Here is a 24,428-nt window from a genome sequence, read left to right as displayed (position 1 = left end):
ACAAGTCAGAAAACACAACGACAAATCAGACAAACCGGAAGAGTTCGGCATACGAGCTAATATGAGATTTGAAAAGATTTGTTTTCGGATTTGTCGTTGTGTTTTCTGACTTGTTATTTTGTTTTCGAATTTGTCATTGTATTTTCTGACTTGCTATAATATTTTCTGAATTGTTGTTGTGTTTTCTGAATTGTTATTTTGTTTTTTAGACTTGCATTTGCATTTGTAATTTGTTATTTTGTTTTCAGAATTGTGATTTGTTCTGCACTTCTCTGCCACCGTATAATATAGTGTAGAATAGAATATTCATGCTAACAAAGGAGTAACAGATCTTTAATGATGGGAAAACATTTATTTTTATTATTTTTATTTATTTATTTATTACATTTTTAATAAAGCATTGTTTAGTAAGTTTATTTAGCCAATAAATTATGGGGACACACAACTGTCTTAGCTGTCTAAAAGAGGAAAATTGAACTATTATTGTTATTCAGTTATTTTATACAGTAAGATATCTTAGTTGTAATACATATTGTGGTAATATAAACATGACTGTTGTGTGACAATAAATGAGGAAACACAAAACTGGACCATTTTAAAGAATTTTAACTAGAATTTGTAGTAGATTCGTCGTGGATTACTTTTTGACTTACCCAACACTGGTTGTATGGCACAATTTTTTGCAAAGTTACTTTGAAATAATTTTGAAAATAAATACACACATATACCAGACTTCAAATGACTAGATTCAGGAGGAATGCATAAGTCGGGAAAGGAAGTGATAAAAAATAAGTTTATTGGATAACCTTTGTCTTAACAGAAACAAATTAAACAAGTGTTATGATCACAAGCAAAGGGAATGGAGTAGCATTCTCGTGGCATTGAGGCCTAAACATTATTTCTTATACAACATATCATTATACAGCAATAGCAATACTTATCAAAAAACAAATGCACATTGAAAGAAAAAAAACAGATAATGTCCTGGCAGAAAATGACCAGTATCTCTTCTATTTACAAACATTTCTTTCAACCCTAAAACACAACACAAGTGTAAAAAATAATTCAAAATGCAAAAACACCTCTGAAAATCGATACGGAAAGTTATATTAACATAGTCCAATGGGCCCTATTTTTAGTTAAAGTAAAATAAATGTAAAGGATATATAATAAATGAGTAAATGTATATGAATATATCAATGTATGAGTAAAATACAACAAGAAAATGTATAAAAAGAAAAATAAATAAACCTAATAATAGACCCTGGAGGTCATTGCAGTACTGGCGTTGGCCAAACTCTCAGTTACCTCTCACATAAACCATTACTTTTATGAAGCTCACATCAAACACAATGAGGCATTTCTACAAAAACAAAAAAGTCCAATAATATGCAACATTAATGGTAAAAGAGTGATTTACATTATAATGTGGCAAACCAAACTAATGCGTATGATCAACTACAGGGCTTGAGCTCCTTTGACTTGAGTGTCTTAGTTTTAAACTGGAAGTCTATAAAGCTTTCTCATTTATGTTTCTCCGGTCATCAGTCAGATTCATTAGATCAGGTTTGCGAACCTTATGACTCAAAGTCTATGTCAAGTGCAACTGGTCCATTCATTGAGAATCCGATGAAGAATGACACTCTTGTGCCAGATTCATTATGTAACTGGCTTCTGAACATTGGATAAACCTTCACATCTGCAACACTGATAAAATCATGGCAAATTTTACCGGAAACTCTGCAAAGTTTCTCACAGTCTCTCACTTGCTTCCATATTTTTTCATCATCCCATTTAGTTGAGATATTCTGCTCGGATCCTAAACAGCTGTTTATATCCCTATGGGAAATCAGGCCACCGTAACCTTCGTCCTTCCCTAAGTAAAAATGGACAGCTGCTCTCTTTCCATTAGACACAGGTCTCAGGTCTTTAAAATATGACAACTTCATTTGTGACACAAAAGTTGGTAATCCACAGTCCTCCTCTTGCCGTAACAATAACACTGTGATGTAGTGCAATGGCAGGATCTCACTGAAAGGTGTAGGTTGATAGATTATTTGAAGTAGTAAGTTACGAAGGTCTTGGTAGGGCCTGATGTACTGAGATTCAGGTTTAATGTTGGCCAGAATTACATTGGCATAGATGAAGTTGACAGTGTCCATCAAATGTCTGGCCTCTTTCAACTTCAGAATGAAATCATACTGCTGGATGATCTCTTCAAGAGCTGATGCAGAGTCTTCCTCATATAAATATTCCAGAAGGCTGGTATAGGAATCACCCTTGTTCCTCTCCAGACACTGGCGCGTCTGCTCAATTTTAACCATGCGGTTCATGCACTCATTGTTGACCAGCTCACTCCAATTTATTTTACAAAAGAGGTCAGCATACTGTTGAAAGTACCTGGAAACCTTGGGCTTTGTCAGTTCCTTTTGTTTGTCTTTCTCTGCAAAAAAGGGTACTAAATTGACAAAAAAATTGTCAAGAAAATAAAAATGATTCTTCATTGTTCTCTTTAGTTGAAGAAGATAGCTCGTATGCTTCTGCAATACGTGGTAATATTGCCTGAGTTCAGGGTTCGTCCTTGACAAATACAATTCAGAAAACATTATAACAAGTCAGAAAACACAACGACAAATCAGACAAACCGGAAGAGTTCGGCATACGAGCTAATATGAGATTTGAAAAGATTTGTTTTCGGATTTGTCGTTGTGTTTTCTGACTTGTTATTTTGTTTTCGAATTTGTCATTGTATTTTCTGACTTGCTATAATATTTTCTGAATTGTTGTTGTGTTTTCTGAATTGTTATTTTGTTTTTTAGACTTGCATTTGCATTTGTAATTTGTTATTTTGTTTTCAGAATTGTGATTTGTTCTGCACTTCTCTGCCACCGTATAATATAGTGTAGAATAGAATATTCATGCTAACAAAGGAGTAACAGATCTTTAATGATGGGAAAACATTTATTTTTATTATTTTTATTTATTTATTTATTACATTTTTAATAAAGCATTGTTTAGTAAGTTTATTTAGCCAATAAATTATGGGGACACACAACTGTCTTAGCTGTCTAAAAGAGGAAAATTGAACTATTATTGTTATTCAGTTATTTTATACAGTAAGATATCTTAGTTGTAATACATATTGTGGTAATATAAACATGACTGTTGTGTGACAATAAATGAGGAAACACAAAACTGGACCATTTTAAAGAATTTTAACTAGAATTTGTAGTAGATTCGTCGTGGATTACTTTTTGACTTACCCAACACTGGTTGTATGGCACAATTTTTTGCAAAGTTACTTTGAAATAATTTTGAAAATAAATACACACATATACCAGACTTCAAATGACTAGATTCAGGAGGAATGCATAAGTCGGGAAAGGAAGTGATAAAAAATAAGTTTATTGGATAACCTTTGTCTTAACAGAAACAAATTAAACAAGTGTTATGATCACAAGCAAAGGGAATGGAGTAGCATTCTCGTGGCATTGAGGCCTAAACATTATTTCTTATACAACATATCATTATACAGCAATAGCAATACTTATCAAAAAACAAATGCACATTGAAAGAAAAAAAACAGATAATGTCCTGGCAGAAAATGACCAGTATCTCTTCTATTTACAAACATTTCTTTCAACCCTAAAACACAACACAAGTGTAAAAAATAATTCAAAATGCAAAAACACCTCTGAAAATCGATACGGAAAGTTATATTAACATAGTCCAATGGGCCCTATTTTTAGTTAAAGTAAAATAAATGTAAAGGATATATAATAAATGAGTAAATGTATATGAATATATCAATGTATGAGTAAAATACAACAAGAAAATGTATAAAAAGAAAAATAAATAAACCTAATAATAGACCCTGGAGGTCATTGCAGTACTGGCGTTGGCCAAACTCTCAGTTACCTCTCACATAAACCATTACTTTTATGAAGCTCACATCAAACACAATGAGGCATTTCTACAAAAACAAAAAAGTCCAATAATATGCAACATTAATGGTAAAAGAGTGATTTACATTATAATGTGGCAAACCAAACTAATGCGTATGATCAACTACAGGGCTTGAGCTCCTTTGACTTGAGTGTCTTAGTTTTAAACTGGAAGTCTATAAAGCTTTCTCATTTATGTTTCTCCGGTCATCAGTCAGATTCATTAGATCAGGTTTGCGAACCTTATGACTCAAAGTCTATGTCAAGTGCAACTGGTCCATTCATTGAGAATCCGATGAAGAATGACACTCTTGTGCCAGATTCATTATGTAACTGGCTTCTGAACATTGGATAAACCTTCACATCTGCAACACTGATAAAATCATGGCAAATTTTACCGGAAACTCTGCAAAGTTTCTCACAGTCTCTCACTTGCTTCCATATTTTTTCATCATCCCATTTAGTTGAGATATTCTGCTCGGATCCTAAACAGCTGTTTATATCCCTATGGGAAATCAGGCCACCGTAACCTTCGTCCTTCCCTAAGTAAAAATGGACAGCTGCTCTCTTTCCATTAGACACAGGTCTCAGGTCTTTAAAATATGACAACTTCATTTGTGACACAAAAGTTGGTAATCCACAGTCCTCCTCTTGCCGTAACAATAACACTGTGATGTAGTGCAATGGCAGGATCTCACTGAAAGGTGTAGGTTGATAGATTATTTGAAGTAGTAAGTTACGAAGGTCTTGGTAGGGCCTGATGTACTGAGATTCAGGTTTAATGTTGGCCAGAATTACATTGGCATAGATGAAGTTGACAGTGTCCATCAAATGTCTGGCCTCTTTCAACTTCAGAATGAAATCATACTGCTGGATGATCTCTTCAAGAGCTGATGCAGAGTCTTCCTCATATAAATATTCCAGAAGGCTGGTATAGGAATCACCCTTGTTCCTCTCCAGACACTGGCGCGTCTGCTCAATTTTAACCATGCGGTTCATGCACTCATTGTTGACCAGCTCACTCCAATTTATTTTACAAAAGAGGTCAGCATACTGTTGAAAGTACCTGGAAACCTTGGGCTTTGTCAGTTCCTTTTGTTTGTCTTTCTCTGCAAAAAAGGGTACTAAATTGACAAAAAAATTGTCAAGAAAATAAAAATGATTCTTCATTGTTCTCTTTAGTTGAAGAAGATAGCTCGTATGCTTCTGCAATACGTGGTAATATTGCCTGAGTTCAGGGTTCGTCCTTGACAAATCTTTAAAGGTAATTTTACCTGATAGGACTTGACCAAGGCAGTTAAACAGTGGTGTCTTTTGCAGTATTTGTATGACAACAGCTGCAGTTTGAAGTTCACCAAGATGGCCAGCGGTGTTGTAGGTATTATAATCCTTTAGTCTTTGCAATCGAGTCATGGCCTCTTTGGTTGCTGTTTGTTGTGTTTCATTGCAAGCTTCTCCTGCAGACTTAGCCAATGTAAGATACTCCTGCAGACTGTCTGGCTTGATGGGATCATCTTTGTCTTTGTGAACAGCATGCTTGAGCTCACGTACAAGGACCTGTGACACTGTATCGCATATGTATGAGTTGTCCTTCGACAGGCCTTTGGCCTTCTTTGCCCAACTCATGGCTGTGGTAAAGTTCTGTTTTTTGATGTAATAGTACCTGGCAATGAGTTGGGATATTACCGGATCTTTTCTGTAGCACTTTGCTGCATTCTGTAGAATAATTTCTTCCATCCCTGGGGTCTCCTTCATTACTTCCTGGATAAGAGGTGAAAAAAGTGAGTCTTCAAACTGAGCCGAATATCGCCTCTTAACCAACATGCTGTGAACATCCTGCATTAATTTTTGTTTTCCTAGAGTATACTCATAAAATAAGTCTGTTGTGAGCAGAAGGTTAATGATGTCTGCTTTTGTCACCCTGTGGGAAGCTGAAAGCTCTTTCAAACAGCATTGAGCTATACTTGGGTGAATCACTGACACACCTTCAAAGCTAATTTTGGAATTGACTGTGCATCTTGTCAAAAGATTGGAAAACCTCTCAAATCCATCTTCGACCTTGCAGAGTTCAAAATCTGCTTTTGTTTGCAGACCAAGAAACTCTTCACATGTAGAGACCGACAGCAATGCATTCTTGCAGTAGACATGCAGGAGGACGAGAACAGCAAAAAGTTGGGCATGTTTGTCCTGGAAGTTGAAACCCTTCAGGGTATTTTTCACAACACCCTGAATATACTTAGGTGAAAAGTTATTCTTCAGAATCATGAACCCATAAAATGTTTTAATGTTTGTGTTGGTCCGCTTAAAATCCTTTAGCTTTTCCTCAAACAGTTCCTGTTCCTTCTCTGATAAATTGTTTCCGATGAAAACTGCGTCATCAGTCTGTTCACCGGATTCAGCTCTCATGCAGTTGACAATTATGACCTGTGGAGACTTTGAATAAATGTTTTGCTTCAGACACTCATCCTCAATTTGAAGTTGGAGTTTTTTTACATCGCAAATGTCTTGGAAGTCATCGATCATTAGCAAAACAGGAAGTCGTGTAGGTTGCTCGTTTGTCTCATATGTTAATAGCTGCACTACCTGTTTGGCTATTTCAGTATGATCATCTGTTGTGTCCTTCAGCACTGCACAACGGAACTTATCCTTGAGTGTCCACAGAACATGCATGGCTAATGTAGTGCCACCGCAGCCTGGAAGATGCAAGATGTTGAAAAACTCACACACTCTCTTCCGACTGCATATGTCTGGAATAATAAACTTGATGATGTAGTCGAATTTGTCTCGTTTGATGAATGGCATTGACCCGGGCTGTTCTGAGAAGTAGAAGTTCCACCAAGACACCTTCCCTCCCTTGTAAAATTTTTCCTCATGTTGTTGTTTGTCCTCATTTCCTCCATCACACTGGTTCACACAAAGAACACTCAGCATATCTAAGGATGCATCAGTTTTCTTTGACAGCACAACATTACTGCCACCACCACAAGGCAGAAAGCGGCTTGATTTGCGATTCTCTGACCACAGACTGAGCACGGTGCCATTGACTTCAGCAAAACTCAGCTCATAAATGCATCTTGTTGAGATGTCAACTCCATATCGGCCCTCAATAAGTTGTTTCCAGTAGGTGTATGATGTTTTATTATCACTGATGCATAAGATTTTGTTTCCTCCCTTGAGCTCCTGTAAAAACATACTGAAGGTCTCAAGTAAAGGGTCTTTTCCATCACTCACCTGACTTAATAGCAAGAAAATGGTGAGAAATTTCTTGTGAGGCAGCACATCCTTTCTGCACAGGAAAGAGACAACATCACGCACGGAGGATCCTTTCTCAGTCAACCAGTGATCAGCATCAGAGGGGCTTTCCTCACTGATGCCTCCATTACAGAAAACCCAGCTTGTATTTCTTGTCAGTTTTAACTTGCTTGCTATGTCTTCAACTGCACCTGTGATTTTAAACTGAGCTGGTAAATGAACATTGAATGTTCTCTCTTCAAACAGCTTATTTAAGCCATTCTCAGCAGATTCTGGATCAAAATCCAAAACAGCCACTGGATTCATGTGAAGAAGGAAATGCAGGTTTTCCAACTGAACAGGATGGGACTTGTTAGCCACCACAATGTACCATGCAAAGTGTGACCTGTCCAAAGATTGGGTCCCTCCTGTTATCATCTCACACAGTTTAAGGCCTTGCACACTGATTTTGATAGTAGAGAGATGCTTTTCTTCAGCGTCCTTCCTCAACTGGGACAAATGTGGCATGCCTTTGATGTATTTCTCATACTCCTTTAAGGAACCAGATGTAATAAGATTCTTGCTGCTGCTGCCGTCTCTTATAAAGAAAGACTTTCCATCACTCTTCTTCCCTGTTGCTTTGAGCTCTTGCATCTTATCTTTATCTGTGAGTTTCTTGGTATTTTTTTCTACTTCATATGTGTTAAAATAAATGTCTTCACATATTATAGAGGATGGCTCTATGTCTACCTCAATAACACATTTTCCTGTGGATGTCATGTCAGCATTGAGAACTTCAACAAATCGTGGGGGTTTAATACACCTCTTTGCCATTTGAACAGATCTTTCCAATTTGAAATTTTTTTCAATTGCATGTGACTGTTGTACATCAAAATCATCGTTTTTCTGGACACAAATACCCAGAATTTGTCCATGTGGGTTATCTGCCACTCCAAAATGAATGGTGCCATTTGTGCGGCTGTTCATGCAAGCTGCTGCAAATCGAATGACTTCATATGTGTATTTTTTCATTCTGTCCTCTTCTGCTGTGTTTACAAAGGCTTTGAATTCGTGGCATGGCTGTATGAGGTCTTTAGGACCAGTTTCAGTCACATCTAGAATGCTGTTTTCTCTGTACCTCTGAGCAGCATTAAATCGACTGAAAGGGTAAGGCTTCAAGCTACAAGACTGAGTCACCATGTCATTCTGCTGCTGAGTATTTTGTTTCAGAAGATCTTTGTTGTGAATAATCAGTTTTTTTGCATTCAGTGATAGGTTTGGAATGGAAGAAAGATCAGTCTCCTCCAACAGGAGAAGACTAGCTCCATTAATTCTCTGATTGTAAAAAATCTCTGCATCTTCTTCATCCACTTTTATCTCAAGTATCCATTGCCTCACATGGTCTTTATTCCAGTCATTGATGTCCACTGGACGTTCAGATGAAACAGCTGTCTGGTCTTTCTTTTTCTGAAAGAAAATCAGCAGCTAAAGTAATGTAGCTTTGATGCTAGATGCCTGGATTTTAATGGAACAAATATGTATTATCAAATGGAGTGGTAAGATGATGCACATAAAAATACTAGCCTTTCTGGTGCTACTTACCTCAGAATGTCTTGAGGCTTCCATTTTTGAACCAGAAACTCTTCTGTTAATGAGCTTATGGTAAGAAATTTGAACATGGGATCAAAATACAGTGTATTATGTGACATAAATCATGATTCTTGAATCCTTATATTAATAAATAATAATAATAATAATAATTAAAATCCCTAATGACTTACCACATCAAGGAACAGAATTCATGTGTGTTGTGTAGGGGTTTTGTAACAATCGAATGCCACCTGGAAGGAAATATCACACAGGAAGGAAATTAAAAGAGAGAGAGAGAGAGAGAGAGAGAGAACTATTCCATAAGACTTAAAAATTATTTAAACTAAAAGAAGGAGAAAGAAGGCAGGTAATGTAACTCTAACTCTAACACTTTCTATTCTACTATAATTCTACTTTATCTATATTTATCTTTTTCATATTTTTGTTCTTTATTTAAAAAACAAAACAAAACAAAAAACAAACAAACACTAGCTTTCTATTGTTTTTCTATTCTATCTACTTGTTTTTCTTTGTTTGTGTGTGTATGTGTATAATATATATGTATATATATATATATATATACCTTGCTACGTGTACTGCGTTAGGCTAACAGAGACTTGTCATTTGCACTTATATTTTGTTGCTCTTTTGTTAGTTTAGACTGCTTTTATTGTCCTCATTTGTAAGTCGCTTTTTAAAAGCGTCTGCTAAATGACTAAATGTAAATGTAAATGTAATGTACACACAAAATGAGCATATAAATGGTGAATTGAAAACGGTTCAACTCCTAGCTTGATACAGATTGTATTTTAATCCTTTATTTTAAGTGTTGTTTCATTACAAGAAAAATGAAACAACGCCTTTTTTTTTTTAAATTAAGCTAATTTGCCCATGTATTATAATGGAGTTAAATGATTTGAGGTGTATAATATATTGGAGAAAAAAGTAAAGAAAAAAAAATTCATAAAATTACTCTACTGTACTTACACATACAGGTAAATTAATATGAATTAGATGAAGGTCAGTTTTAAGAGCCATTCGATCCATTGTGATCAATTAAGGTGCTGGCAACAATATAGAAGTCTACAAAACAGTGTAACAATTACAATGAGACAATTTCATTCAATGGTGTTTGGAGGTATGTGTGTGAAAATGTTGTAATATGAAGCGTCACTTTAAGAAACTCGCTTGCCTGGAGTAGGCAAAGAGTACCCACATGACCTACTACTTCTGAAGAGATTCTGAAGTGCTTATACAATGGACACGTTATTATCCCATGAGGCCATGGGAGAGGATTTGTGAATAGCAGTAAAGCGATTGCAGCTGACGCTGGTAGGTCACATGATAATGACAACATGGCGGATTTATACATCCAGGTTACATTCATACAACTCCGATTCCAAAAGAACTTTCACCCTTTGAAAACATTTGGCACAAATGGGACAACATTCCTTTCCCAAAACTCCAGCAACTGGTATCCTCAGGTCCCAGACTTATATAGACTTGTAAACATGGCCCTGTGTAAACTTTTTTGAGAAGGGCATCAAATTCCAAATGACCTTATTTTTTCTTTAAAATTTACATTTCCTTAGTTTAAACATTTTATATGTTTTCTGTGTTCTATTGTGAATAAAGTATGGGTTATTGAGATTTACAAATCATTGCATTCTGTTTTTATTAATATTTTACACATCGTCCCAACTTTTTGCTTACTCAAGAGATGCGATTTCGTACGCAGCCAGAGTTCATTCCTCTAATCAGAATGAAGAAGATCTCCATCCATTTCATTCCCAGATAAACAAAGACAATAAAACTTTCGGTCCTCTCTCACTCAAACAGGTGGTTTGCAGTAGATACAGTCCCAGCTCTTATGATAGTTTTTATCCACACCTTATATTTTATTTACACAACATATGGTTGGGAACTTAAAATAAAACAGAAAAAATCAGCATACTTTCAAAGAATTGTACATAACCTCTTCACATGCAGTTTTCTCGCACACTCTCTCTTTAGCTGTACAAGTAGTACATTTAAATATCAATGGAAACCGTGGGATTTTATGGCCTAAAACAATCGGCTGTTGATGAGGACGACGACAGAGAGCGGGATGGGATGATGGCAGACAGTAAAAAGGTAAGTTTTCTTTCTAAATTCATACTTATATCTAATTAGCGTTAAGATTTTTATAATATAAGACATCTAGATCTCTGTATAGGCGCCTCAGTTCAGATGGCAGCAGTGCAAGTAAACGAGATCATCCCTTCCTCTTTACTACTAGTTCTAGCACCAAATACACCCTGGGTGTGCCTACCTGGATGTTGTATCATCAGCGCGAGACCACTGTTCAAGTCATGCTTTAGCAGAGGTGTGTGCAGTTGATCATTTAAGTTAACAGCCTAGTAAAGGTTTATTGTTTCATTTTTGCGTTTTCCAATTGTAATCTTGAGGCTTTTCACACCACAAGACTATGTTAGGGAGCAACAATTTTCCATTGTACTTGCTTTGTAAAATAACAGTTGTGGAATCTATGCTAGTCAGACAAACTTTATTCAGTTATTTTATCACTCATGCTTCCTACTCTTTCTCTGTAGGTATCTCTTGTAAAAGCAGATGAGTTAACATGCCAAGGTGTTAACTGCTTTGAATATCAGACCAAAATCTGGCACATCCTGACAGAGAGCGAGATCTAGTAAAACTGATCTAACAAATTTGATTTATTAACTTTTCACATAATGTGTTACACTGATAAATATATATTTATCATATATTTATTTACATATATTTCTTTGGCCATGGAATTTGACCCACTTTAAAAGAATGCTAAAGACTCTAAATGGGACAATATACTAGTTATTCAGTGTAACAGATTTTTCAAGTTGAATGCCCTTTTACTGAAGAACTTCTAGCACTTCTACAAACTGGTATTAATCCAATCTCAGAACTATGCAAAAAACATATCTAGCTGTACAACATTTGTACTCCTTCATATTTGTCAATCCAAAATGCAGCGGCTAGAGTCCTCTCCAGATCAAGAAAATATGATCATATTACCCCTATTTTACACTCTCTGCACTGGCTACCTATTAAGTTCCGTATCAGTTACAAACTATTATTACTTACCTACAAGGCCCTTAATGGTTTAGCTCCTGTGTAACTAACTAGTCTTCTACCACGCTACAATCCATCATGCTCCCTAAGGTCGCAAAACTCTGGACTTTTGGTAGTACCTAGGATAGCAAAGTCCACTAAAGGAGGTAGAGCTTTTTCGCATTTGGCTCCCAAACTCTGGAATAGCCTTCCTGATACCGTTCGGGGTTCAGACACACTCTCTCTGTTTAAATCTAGATTAAAGACACATCTCTTTGGCCAAGCATTCAAATAATGCATCTCATCATCTTTTACTGCAGTTATATCTGATCGAATGCACATTATTATTCTTTAGTTTGGGTTAAACAAATCAATTTTGCTTGGCTGGAACAGCAGCTATGCTAATTTGTCTCTATCTGTTTCTCTGTTTTTGCCACGCTTCAGTCTGGATCCAGAACACCTGAGAAGAGATGATGCAACCCCTCAGAGGACCTCAGATGATGCCAACCCTGAAACAACATACAGAACTACCACATTTTGCTATAAGTTTGATTGCATCATTTAATAATTGCTGTTAATAGTGTTCATCGTCTGTTTGATTACGTCTTTGATTTTTCCGTACATTTCTGCCATATGTACATAAACTGACAGTCACCACTGATAAGCTACTACTAAATATATTGTAGAAACTTAATTTTCTGTAAAGCTGCTTTGCAACGATTTGTCTCGTAAAATGCACTATACAAATAAACTTGAATTGAATTGAATGTTACAGGCATATTACAGCTAATCATGGTCAAGTCATGTCATGTACATTTTATTCCCAAAGTTTTCATAAAACATTAAATTAATAAAACTTATACCATAGTAAAAACTGACATGTTTTGAATGCTTTAATTCTGCAATAAAACCAAAACAATAACAGAATTTTTTGTAACGATGCATAACAAGACTTTATGCCTCAGACATGTACAAAGTCAGTAGGAAACTATTCTAAAAATAAATGTACTTATAATGCATGATTTCAAAAATCTGTTGAAACTGTCAAAATGGATGGGTTGCAACATGACTATTTTGAAAGAGTTACAGTTCTAAATGAAACTTCTTGATTCATATTTCCTCATACTTGTGGTAGGGGATGAATGAGGAATAGTCACGGGTTGTCTCAGCAATTATTTGTACATCATCAGCCACACAATTCTGAAATAAAAAGTATCTGCAGCATAAAACAATCTTAAATGATACATGGTCTTCAATGTGAGCATATTTTCACATAAATCATCATAAGTTGAATGCGTACAAATAATTGCTGAGACAAACCGTGACTATTCTTCCTTCATCATATAGGCTTATAGTCTCGCGTTGATGATACAACATCCAGGTAGGCACACCCAGGGTGTATTTGGTGCTAGAACTAGTAGTAAAGAGGAAGGGATGATCTCGTTTACTTGCACTGCTGCCATCTGAACTGAGGTGCCTATACAGAGATCTAGATGTCTTATATTATAAAAATCTTAAGTATGAATTTAGAAAGAAAACTGACCCCTTTACTGTCTGCCATCATCCCATCCCGCTCTCTGTCGTCGTCATCATCAACAGCCAGTCCGAAGACGAGCAGCCAATCAATACAGGATTTGGCCAGCAGCCAATAGCATTTGTTAACACAGCAAGCATGTTTGGGCGCCGCCCCCTGACTGTCAAAACAATGTGTTCAGATCTGCGTGCATGTGCAGACATTACTTGCGCATGTGGGATCTGCCAGGACTCGCAGTTTGGTTATTCGTCCTCGCAACGTGTTGATGCGTGTACACAATCTGTTTTTTTTTGTGCTCGAGTTTGGAATTTGCCATTTCTTAAGGTTTACATTTTATGTGCGAGCTTTGTCACTGTGCACACAGTACTGTAATTCACTTGCGTGCTGTATTAATACACTTACGCTGTTTTGTCCAACTTTTAACACCATACCCTACTAGGACACAGCTTTCGAAGCACTGTAATTTAACCAAGGTGCTTACATATAAACACACTAACTTGCTGTTAAGCACATTTGACTAAGTGCATTACAACCAAACTCCCTGGGCAAGTGAGTTTCTTAAAGTGACAGTTTATATTACAACAGTTTCACACACATGCGTCCTAACAACCATTGAATGAAATTGAATGGTTTCATTCATAGTTGCCAAGTCCACTTATAATTGACAACTTTGGGCTTCTTTTTTTGTTAAGTTGCGTGAAAAAAATCTTGAAGCTGACAAGCAACTTCAAAAACAAGTAGGCCTATACCAATACTAACAGTATATATGTTTGGTTTGAATAGACTTTATTAGGTTATAAATAGGTGGCAATGTTACAGCTCCCCCTTAAAGCTCTTGTCTTTTTCTCCTTTTCCATCTCTCCAATCCTATTTTGCTCACATGTTGATTGGAGATGAGTAGATAGTGCATACCTTTTCGCTTTGTTGCAGTTTGCTGATTTTTGTAAAATAACTTCTGTTTTTGCTTTTCAAATAAAAGAGTGGTTTCAGTTTAATATGTTGCAGGCTCATTTATTGGTAATAAATAACTGATCATAAATAATATTTATGATAATAATTAATCAAATAATATTGGTCTTGTTTTTTTTTTGTAGCTGCGGTTGCTTATTTGTCTTGTGAGAGTTGGCAACAGTGGTTTCATTGTACAGGGTTACATCAGTTTTTGTAAGCCATCTTGGTAATGTTTTACTCTAGTCTGATTGAAATAATATTCAAGAAGAAATACAAGCAAACTTAGCTAAGCATATTAAGTCAAAAGCCCCCAAAATCTAAAATAAATACTGTACGCTTATGTGACTTTTAATGTGGCTTTACTGTGTAGTAGAATCAATATACAATGTTATCTAACAAATGGTTAATTTACATTACTTCAGAAAGCTTTTTGAATCAGCTGTAAATGTGTGTAATTCTTCGGTGTGTAATATTTGATCAACAGTCACTTTGTTTTAGCCTAATCCACTTACAGGAGCCCTCACTGGGCTAAACTCGGGAACAGGAGCCCTCCATGGGCTAAACTCGGGAACAGGAGTCCACTCTGGGCTGGATTCAGGGACTGGGAAGCGCTTACTAGATAGCACAAGGAAGACATTCAACTTGACGAAGAACTAAGGAACAGACAGGTATTTATAAACACAGGATAATTAGAAACACAGGTGAGCGGAATCAATCACTAAACAAGAACAGGAAACATGACCAAAAAGGAAAACAGGAACTAAGACAGAGGTAAAACACAACAGACAGTCCAGAATCCTCACACGTTCTCATTAAATATCTTTTTATTGTTTTATTGTTGTAGTACATGTTTGTATAAGGCACTCAAGGCGCTTGTGGAAAGGAGAGGAAACCAAAAACCAATCATGATTCAATCACAACGACGTCTGTTAGATGGATTTCAAATTGCAAACATTTTGACAATCAAGTCAGTGAGAGATTTTAATATTCTATTTGTAAATTTGTTCATTAAATACTTAATCTATAAAAAGATTGTATGTGCAGCTAAATTATTTTCAGATAACATAGAAATTAAGCCAAATAATATAAGAAAAGAACAACTGACATTTTTCATGGATTCATACGTTTCCCAGAAGTACTTCTGGTTAATGATTGAAAGAATTGCGCAAACTCCTACATTTCATCCAAAACAATGTCAAATGGTTTCTTCATGATAGCGAGGAGCCTGAAGCAGACATGGGAACTGAGAAGGAAGAGTTGGAATATGACCATATCACATTTTAAAGAGCCCTGTTTTTATCCTGGAGTGATGAATCGATAGCCCTGAAGCTAAATATCATAGCTGCATGTCACTTCTGTGGATGAATCTTTCTCAGTCAGACTATAACTATGTGCGACTCACAGGAGTATTTCATATGGTACTGTTCCATAATCTACAGACAGCTTTGTCCATTAATATTGCAAATTTTCTGCTCATACGTTCTTGTGAATTTCAAGATTGTCTGAAAACCATTCATTTTTATTTGCTATCAAGTTGCATAATCTGAAATATACACTCATATCTGCTGAGCACTAGTTAGTTGTGACATATGATCATATTACGCCAATTTTACAGTCTCTGCACTGGCTACCTGTTAAGTTCCGTATCAGTTACAAAATATTATTGCTTGCCTATAAGGCCCTTAATGGGTTAGCTCCTGCGTACCTAACTAGTCTTCTACCATGCTACAATCCATCACGCTCCCTAAGGTCGCAAAATTCTGGACTTTTGGTAGTACCTAGGATATCAAAGTCCACTAAAGGAGGTAGAGCTTTTTCGCATTTGGCTCCCAAACTCTGGAATAGCCTTCCTGATACCGTTCGGGGTTCAGACACACTCTCTCTGTTTAAATCTAGATTAAAGACACATCTCTTTGGCCAAGCATTCAAATAATGCATCTCATCATCTTTTACTGCAGTTATATCTGATCGAATGCACATTATTATTCTTTAGTTTGGGTTAAACAAATCAATTTTGCTTGGCTGGAACAGCAGCTATGCTAATTTGTCTCTATCTGTTTCTCTGTTTTTGCCACGCTTCAGTCTGGATCCAGAACACCTGAGAAGAGATGATGCAACCCCTCAGAGGACCTCAGATGATGCCAACCCTGAAACAACATACAGAACTACCACATTTTGCTATAAGTTTGATTGCATCATTTAATAATTGCTGTTAATAGTGTTCATCGTCTGTTTGATTACGTCTTTGATTTTTCCGTACATTTCTGCCATATGTACATAAACTGACAGTCACCACTGATAAGCTACTACTAAATATATTGTAGAAACTTAATTTTCTGTAAAGCTGCTTTGCAATGATTTGTATAGTAAAATGCACTATACAAATAAACTTGAATTGAATTGAATGTTACAGGCATATTACAGCTAATCATGGTCAAGTCATGTCATGTACATTTTATTCCCAAAGTTTTCATAAAACATTAAATTAATAAAACTTATACCATAGTAAAAACTGACATGTTTTGAATGCTTTAATTCTGCAATAAAACCAAAACAATAACAGAATGTTTTTTAACGATGCATAACAAGACTTTATGCCTCAGACATGTACAAAGTCAGTAGGAAACTATTCTAAAAATAAATGTACTTATAATGCATGATTTCAAAAATCTGTTGAAACTGTCAAAATGGATGGGTTGCAACATGACTATTTTGAAAGAGTTACAGTTCTAAATGAAACTTCTTGATTCATATTTCCTCATACTTGTGGTAGGGGATGAATGAGGAATAGTCACGGGTTGTCTCAGCAATTATTTGTACATCATCAGCCACACAATTCTGAAATAAAAAGTATCTGCAGCATAAAACAATCTTAAATGATACATGGTCTTCAATGTGAGCATATTTTCACATAAATCATCATAAGTTGAATGCGTACAAATAATTGCTGAGACAAACCGTGACTATTCTTCCTTCATCATATAGGCTTATAGTCTCGCGTTGATGATACAACATCCAGGTAGGCACACCCAGGGTGTATTTGGTGCTAGAACTAGTAGTAAAGAGGAAGGGATGATCTCGTTTACTTGCACTGCTGCCATCTGAACTGAGGTGCCTATACAGAGATCTAGATGTCTTATATTATAAAAATCTTAAGTATGAATTTAGAAAGAAAACTGACCCCTTTACTGTCTGCCATCATCCCATCCCGCTCTCTGTCGTCGTCATCATCAACAGCCAGTCCGAAGACGAGCAGCCAATCAATACAGGATTTGGCCAGCAGCCAATAGCATTTGTTAACACAGCAAGCATGTTTGGGCGCCGCCCCCTGACTGTCAAAACAATGTGTTCAGATCTGCGTGCATGTGCAGACATTACTTGCGCATGTGGGATCTGCCAGGACTCGCAGTTTGGTTATTCGTCCTCGCAACGTGTTGATGCGTGTACACAATCTGTTTTTTTTTGTGCTTGAGTTTGGAATTTGCCATTTCTTAAGGTTTACATTTTATGTGCGAGCTTTGTCACTGTGCACACAGTACTGTAATTCACTTGCGTGCTGTATTAATACACTTACGCTGTTTTGTCCAACTTTTAACACCATACCCTACTAGGACACAGCTTTCGAAGCACTGTAATTTAACCAAGGTGCTTACATATAAACACACTAACTTGCTGTTAAGCACATTTGACTAAGTGCATTACAACCAAACTCCCTGGGCAAGTGAGTTTCTTAAAGTGACAGTTTATATTACAACAGTTTCACACACATGCGTCCTAACAACCATTGAATGAAATTGAATGGTTTCATTCATAGTTGCCAAGTCCACTTATAATTGACAACTTTGGGCTTCTTTTTTTGTTAAGTTGCGTGAAAAAAATCTTGAAGCTGACAAGCAACTTCAAAAACAAGTAGGCCTATACCAATACTAACAGTATATATGTTTGGTTTGAATAGACTTTATTAGGTTATAAATAGGTGGCAATGTTACAGCTCCCCCTTAAAGCTCTTGTCTTTTTCTCCTTTTCCATCTCTCCAATCCTATTTTGCTCACATGTTGATTGGAGATGAGTAGATAGTGCATACCTTTTCGCTTTGTTGCAGTTTGCTGATTTTTGTAAAATAACTTCTGTTTTTGCTTTTCAAATAAAAGAGTGGTTTCAGTTTAATATGTTGCAGGCTCATTTATTGGTAATAAATAACTGATCATAAATAATATTTATGATAATAATTAATCAAATAATATTGGTCTTGTTTTTTTTTGTAGCTGCGGTTGCTTATTTGTCTTGTGAGAGTTGGCAACAGTGGTTTCATTGTACAGGGTTACATCAGTTTTTGTAAGCCATCTTGGTAATGTTCTACTCTAGTCTGATTGAAATAATATTCAAGAAGAAATACAAGCAAACTTAGCTAAGCATATTAAGTCAAAAGCCCCCAAAATCTAAAATAAATACTGTACGCTTATGTGACTTTTAATGTGGCTTTACTGTGTAGTAGAATCAATATACAATGTTATCTAACAAATGGTTAATTTACATTACTTCAGAAAGCTTTTTGAATCAGCTGTAAATGTGTGTAATTCTTCGGTGTGTAATATTTGATCAACAGTCACTTTGTTTTAGCCTAATCCACTTTGGCTAAAATGAATGCTGTATGAATAAACGCAAACATAAATGAAATCTGAAGGAGTTATATTTACCCCAATGTCAAGTGTCCTTGGTGGAACAGTGAAGTAATACGAACTCAAAGTATGGTATCTTCATTTTCTTCTTCTCCTTTTATGGGATGGCTGAGTATGTAGAAAAGAAAGAATTCAGAAAAGTTGCCAGATGTTTTCCGATATCACACGTTTCAGCACTCTAGGGTGTGGGTCAAAATTGTGGATTTATCTTGACAAACTTTGTCATTTTAACTTTCATCTACTGTAAATGGTGAATATACTATGAGAGAAATGTTTCTGCAAGAAGGCAAAGAAATCAAGCAAAGTAAGTTCCTGATGTATACAGGATGTGTGAGTGTGTGTGTGTGTGCATTTTGTGGAACTGAAAGACCTACGTATTTGGGAAAAAAAGTCATTCTAATAAAATTGTACTTATAATTTTAACATTTTGCCTATAAGTAATACAGCCATTTCGTAAATGAGTTCTGCAGATTGATACTATGTGTACCAAATTTTGAGAAAACTGGCAATAAGCAACTTAACAACAAAATGCGTTGTCTTGACATTCCTGAACTGCTTTTTTATCAGGTTTTTGTGTCTGGGATGTCTCTTACACTTTTTGGCAGGTGCTCCCAGGTGCAGTACTGGCAGGAGATGATCTTATCTGCACATGCCACCAACTCCCCATCATAGAACAACTCATTAGGAATCTTCAGAATGGATGGATGAGACCTGGAGAGACAAAGAGAGAATGAAAAATGGGAATTAGAAACACAGATTAGAACACAAACTTTATTACAGTGGTGCTAAAACGGATTCAGACATTTTCAATTTTCAAACTAAATATCAAAGAAAGAAGCATTTGTGTCAGTTTTGTGGTAGAAATCGTACATCTGATTCAGGATACATGATTAGGTATTCTGAACACTTATTTTGGATTGGGCCTATCTCAATCTATTTTACTCAGACTGGCGCTTTCCCAAACTTTTCATATGGCATCCTGTCCTCTGCCTTTCTCTGCACAGCAAAAACCCAGACACACACAGCTTCCTCTGGTTCCCATGTTCATTCATGGCCAGGAGTCAAATTTATGTTCAAGGCTATTTGTTTACTTCTTTATAATGGGCTATGACTCTTTTCTACTCTTAATGGCTCCTGGCTACAAGTCAAAACTACTAAATCAAAAAGACAAATGGCTCTAGATGGTATTTGTTCCTTGTCCATAATCATCTGCACTCCCTCCACACAAAGGTCTACACATTTTTGATCCTCCTCTATACGTCACCGAGACTTTCTTTACATGTATCAGAAATTTTACCCATACAAGTTAAAAATAGTTTTGTTCAGCCTTGAGAACTTTGCACCCCATCAATGCCCCCCCCACTTAGACCCTATTCAGAGCTTCTTTAAGAGCAGCTAGTCAACAAGCTGGTAAGACAACTAGTCAATTTGTAGTTTTGCAGATGAGGTTTTTGGATTATTCAGACTTTACCTGTAGTTCTGCAGCAGTTTGGTTACATAACGGCTGTCGTATTCTGTAGTGCCTTTCTGGTAAAGTTCATTCTGTGTCATCAGCCTCTCTAGCAAGGAAAGTCCTACAAACACATTTACAATGCAAATTACAACATAAATCGAGTGTGTACTGTATGTGCAGGGCTCTCAAGTTAAATCAAAAGTTTGGAGTGAGATTACATCTGTTAGGGGAGGAGCCACTCAAATATTTGCAGCAGCGGCCCCTCGGCCCCACCCAATTCTCTCAAGTTCTTGCTAGCAGTTACTGTACCTATTGTATGAACCTATTGTTCATAATTGACCAGGACAAATAGAATAACAATAACAGTTGGTAAATCTGATAAAAGACAGAAGCAGTGCTCAATGTACATACTGTACACAAATATAGTAGGATTGCAGAACTTGTTCCAGAGCATGTATGTCAAGCTCTCTCTCTCTCTCTCTCTCTCTCTCTCTCTCTCTCTCTGTGTGTGTGTGTGAGAGAGAATACATTTTTTATTTATTTTTGATACATTTGTATTTTTGAAATGCACAAATTTGGCATTCAAATCGCATTGGATACTGACTAGCAAAATAGCTACAAAAGTAAAAGGAAAGAGGTTTGTATTCAAAGTCAAGAAGCAAACACAATAGAACATTTATGTTTAAAAAAAAACTCTATATATGTGTGTATCTTCTAAATGCTTGTCTTACTGCTCTAACATAACACTTTCAACTAACTAGAAATTAACCTCACTTCTGCTTAGTAGTGATCGTCTTGTTCACTTTCACTTGATTTGTGTATATAGTTCATATTTAAGGAAACAATGCAATACATATTATATAATTAATATTAATATGACAGTATCTGTAGTCAAAATTGATTAAAGAAATGATAAGCAATGATGTTCATTTACTGAAGTGGAATTCAGGAACTGTGAATAAATTAATGAACAAACTGCTGCAAAATAATAACAATAATAATCACACACGCAGACGGCAATGCAATCTTGCTAAGCTGCGTCCTATCTGCACCTCTTCTGCTGCATCTCTGTCATTTGTGGGTTTCTGGAATTGTCAGTCAGCTGTCAACAAACTTCATTCTGGCCATTGCTTCTCAGTCTACTCTTATCTTGGACTTGACTGAGACCAGGATTTGTCTAGAAGACACTGCAACCCCTGCTGTTCTCCCTAACAACTTCCCTTTCTCTCACACCCCCCGTCAGGTTGGAAGGGTACTGGTCTTCTCATTTCTAATAATTAGAAATACTCAACCCACTCTTCCCTATGCAATCAAAATTTGTTTGAGTTTAATGCTATTATGGTAATAGCTCCTGTTGAACTCCATATTGAAATGATTTAACGCCTTCCTGGTCAACTGGGCACCTTTATAGATGAGCTGTATAGGCTTCTGTCCTCATTCTCTGTGGATGGCTGTCCACTTGTAGTCTTTGGTGACTTCAAAATCCATCTGGAGAAGCCTTACACTGCAGACTTCTTCTTCCACTCCTAGCTTCATTCGATCTCAAATGACTAACCACCACAAGCACTAACAAATCAGGCAACCAGCTTAACTTCATTTACACATGCAATTGTATCACAGACATCATTTGGTAAAACCTCTGATCATTTCTTTATTACATTTAACCTACATATTACTACCTGTGTGCCACCAATTCCTCTACCAGTTACTTTTAGGCAAAACCTACGCTTTCACCCTTCCATCTTTCCTCTGTAGTGTCATCCTCTCGTACCTCACCCACCCATTTCTCATCTCTGGATGTAAATACAGCAACTGACACTTTATGATCCACTTTAACTTCTTGTCAAAACAATATCTGTCTAGACAGGCCAGTGCATAATACCCCTTCTAACCTAAAATTTGCCCCATGTATTATCATCTTTACTGTATTTTTGCTGAGCAGGCTTTTGGGTGGCTCACCAATGTACTAGATTTATCAAATACAAAAACATTAAGTAGGCTTGACCAACATTTTTGTGGGGAGAAGAATTTATTGAAGATGGTAGTGTAGCAGTTCTTCAATAGCAACGTTAGCATGTCTTCCTTCAAACAATTTTACCCTTGCATGAATCCTAGCTTCTCCAAAAGTTCTGTCTGTGGGATAGAATTTTATACCTGAAGACAAAAGGACTAGAACAATACTGTTAGGACCTTCACACTGGAGATCCTGCAATCTACAAGACGTTCCTGAGGAATGCTGTTCCTTTGTTATTCTAATGGAATGGACCATTTGGTTCAAACCTTCATAGACACAGTTACATTATTTCTTTCACAGAATGACCAACTGAACTTAACAATCAGGTTTCAGCAGCGGCCATTCAACTTTGCTGTCAGTCACTGTAGCCCTGCAGATAGCGAAAGCTGATTCCAAATCATCAGTTTGTATTCTGCTGTTTTCGCTGCCACTTCGACTCTACAGCATGATTTCATCATCCTGCTAGGTTCATCAAAAATTATTCTTTGGTGACCAGCTGTCCTTCAAGGACCATATTGTAAAGACAGCTCAATCATGCAGGTTTGCAATGCACAACACCAGGAGGATCAGACCCTTCCAAACAGAGCATGCTGCACAAATTCTTGCCCAGGCCCCTGTCATTTCTAGGCTGGACTATTGCAGTGCTCTTCTAGCTGGACTTCCATCATGCGCAATCAAACCTTGACAAATGTTTCAGAATGCAACGGCACGACTACTCTTCCACGAGCCCAAAAGTGCCCAAGTCACACCTCTTTATCTCCCTGCACTGGCTACTGGTTGCAGCTCGCATCAAGTTCAAGGCATTGAGGTTTGCGTACAGAACAGCCACAAGTTCAGCACCCTCCTACTTCCTCCTCACTCTTACGAATCCACATCCCCTCCAGAAGCCTGAGATCTGTAAGTAAGTGATGCCTTGTGGTAACATCACAGAGTGGCATTTTCGAGGGCCCAAAGTGTTACATATCAGTTCATATAGTGTGGTTCAGCGTGCTTAGGAACTGTGAGCATTGAGTAATATTTTCACACCCAAAGTGAATTATTTTGTACATTTAATTTCAAGTGTGTTAGTTTGCTCAATTTACTAACTCAAAGTGTACTTGACACAGAGGTCAATTCTGTAATTCTCATTTGTGATATTTCCCTTTTGGGGTTAAATTGTACCAAACTTGAGATCATCTTTATTGTGTGAATACTTTGCAACTTGAAATTTCAGTTATTTCTACTCTTTTATTCTACTTTAATTCAATTCTTTGTGTTTTTCTTCTTGAAGTGTTTTATTTATTCAAAATAGTTTGCATAGTATTTTTGACCAGTGAACTTGTGTGAGCATAGATTTTATTCTGAATAACTTTCTAAAAGAGAAGTATTTCATTCAGTGATGCCAGAGGGACCTTAATACAACATCTCTTAGGTACTTGTTTATTGAACCTGGTGCTGCTCCTTACTAAACCGTTATAACAGAAGGTAGGGGGCGCTACACAAATATATCCGTGCAGCTTTCAGTTGACAAGACTGCTTGAAAGTTAGTGAGCAATTAAGAGATTAATTGATGAATGAGAAAATAGTGAGCTTGACGTGGGTTATTAAAAGTGCAATAAATTACAAAAGATGCAGACATCAACTTAAGTCTCACAACACTGTGTTCAGCAGTCTCATGTCAATGTTATGTTATGTTATGTTATGTTATGTTATGTTATGTTATTTTCCCATCAGTCATGTTTGGAGGATTTTTCAAACATGGCCTCATGATGCGTTTGTGTCATTCTAAAGGCTGCGTTCTCAGAAGATTCTGAATTTACAAGTTAATGATTTCTACAAGGATGGTTTTTACAAGTTGGAATCTCATAACATGACATGAATGCATCATTAAACCAGTTTTAAGGAAGTGGGTTAGTGAAAAGAAATTTCCATTCCATGCAAACCACCATTCCCTTGATACTAAGGT

The 24,428-nt window shown here is 36.5% G+C and overlaps 1 protein-coding gene across 2 annotated transcripts; it reads right to left on the bottom strand.

The window, feature by feature from the left end:
* Positions 1 to 1,268: 1,268 nt before the first annotated feature.
* On the bottom strand, positions 1,269 to 19,325 carry LOC107573174 (sterile alpha motif domain-containing protein 9-like). Of its 2 annotated transcripts, XM_016259620.1 has the most exons (5): positions 19,035 to 19,325; positions 8,957 to 9,016; positions 8,778 to 8,831; positions 5,191 to 8,642; positions 1,269 to 2,580 (listed from the first exon to the last, which is right to left on the bottom strand). In XM_016259620.1, exons 3-5 carry the CDS (start codon positions 8,799 to 8,801, stop codon positions 1,578 to 1,580), a joined length of 4,479 nt encoding a protein of 1,492 aa, XP_016115106.1. In that variant the 5' UTR covers positions 8,802 to 8,831; positions 8,957 to 9,016; positions 19,035 to 19,325; the 3' UTR covers positions 1,269 to 1,577. The 2 variants fall into 2 exon arrangements, with proteins under 2 accessions (XP_016115106.1, XP_016115105.1); XM_016259619.1 differs by lacking the exon at positions 1,269 to 2,580 and having other exon boundaries at positions 3,879 to 8,642.
* Between the last annotated feature and the right edge of the window lie 5,103 nt (positions 19,326 to 24,428).

Source organism: Sinocyclocheilus grahami, unplaced genomic scaffold, assembly GCF_001515645.1.
Source record: "Sinocyclocheilus grahami isolate Dianchi unplaced genomic scaffold, SAMN03320097.WGS_v1.1 scaffold1884.1, whole genome shotgun sequence".
NCBI classification, from domain to species: Eukaryota; Metazoa; Chordata; class Actinopteri; order Cypriniformes; family Cyprinidae; genus Sinocyclocheilus; species Sinocyclocheilus grahami.
The sequence above is the reverse complement of the archived record's forward strand: the minus strand, read 5'-3'. Positions and strand labels throughout refer to the sequence as shown.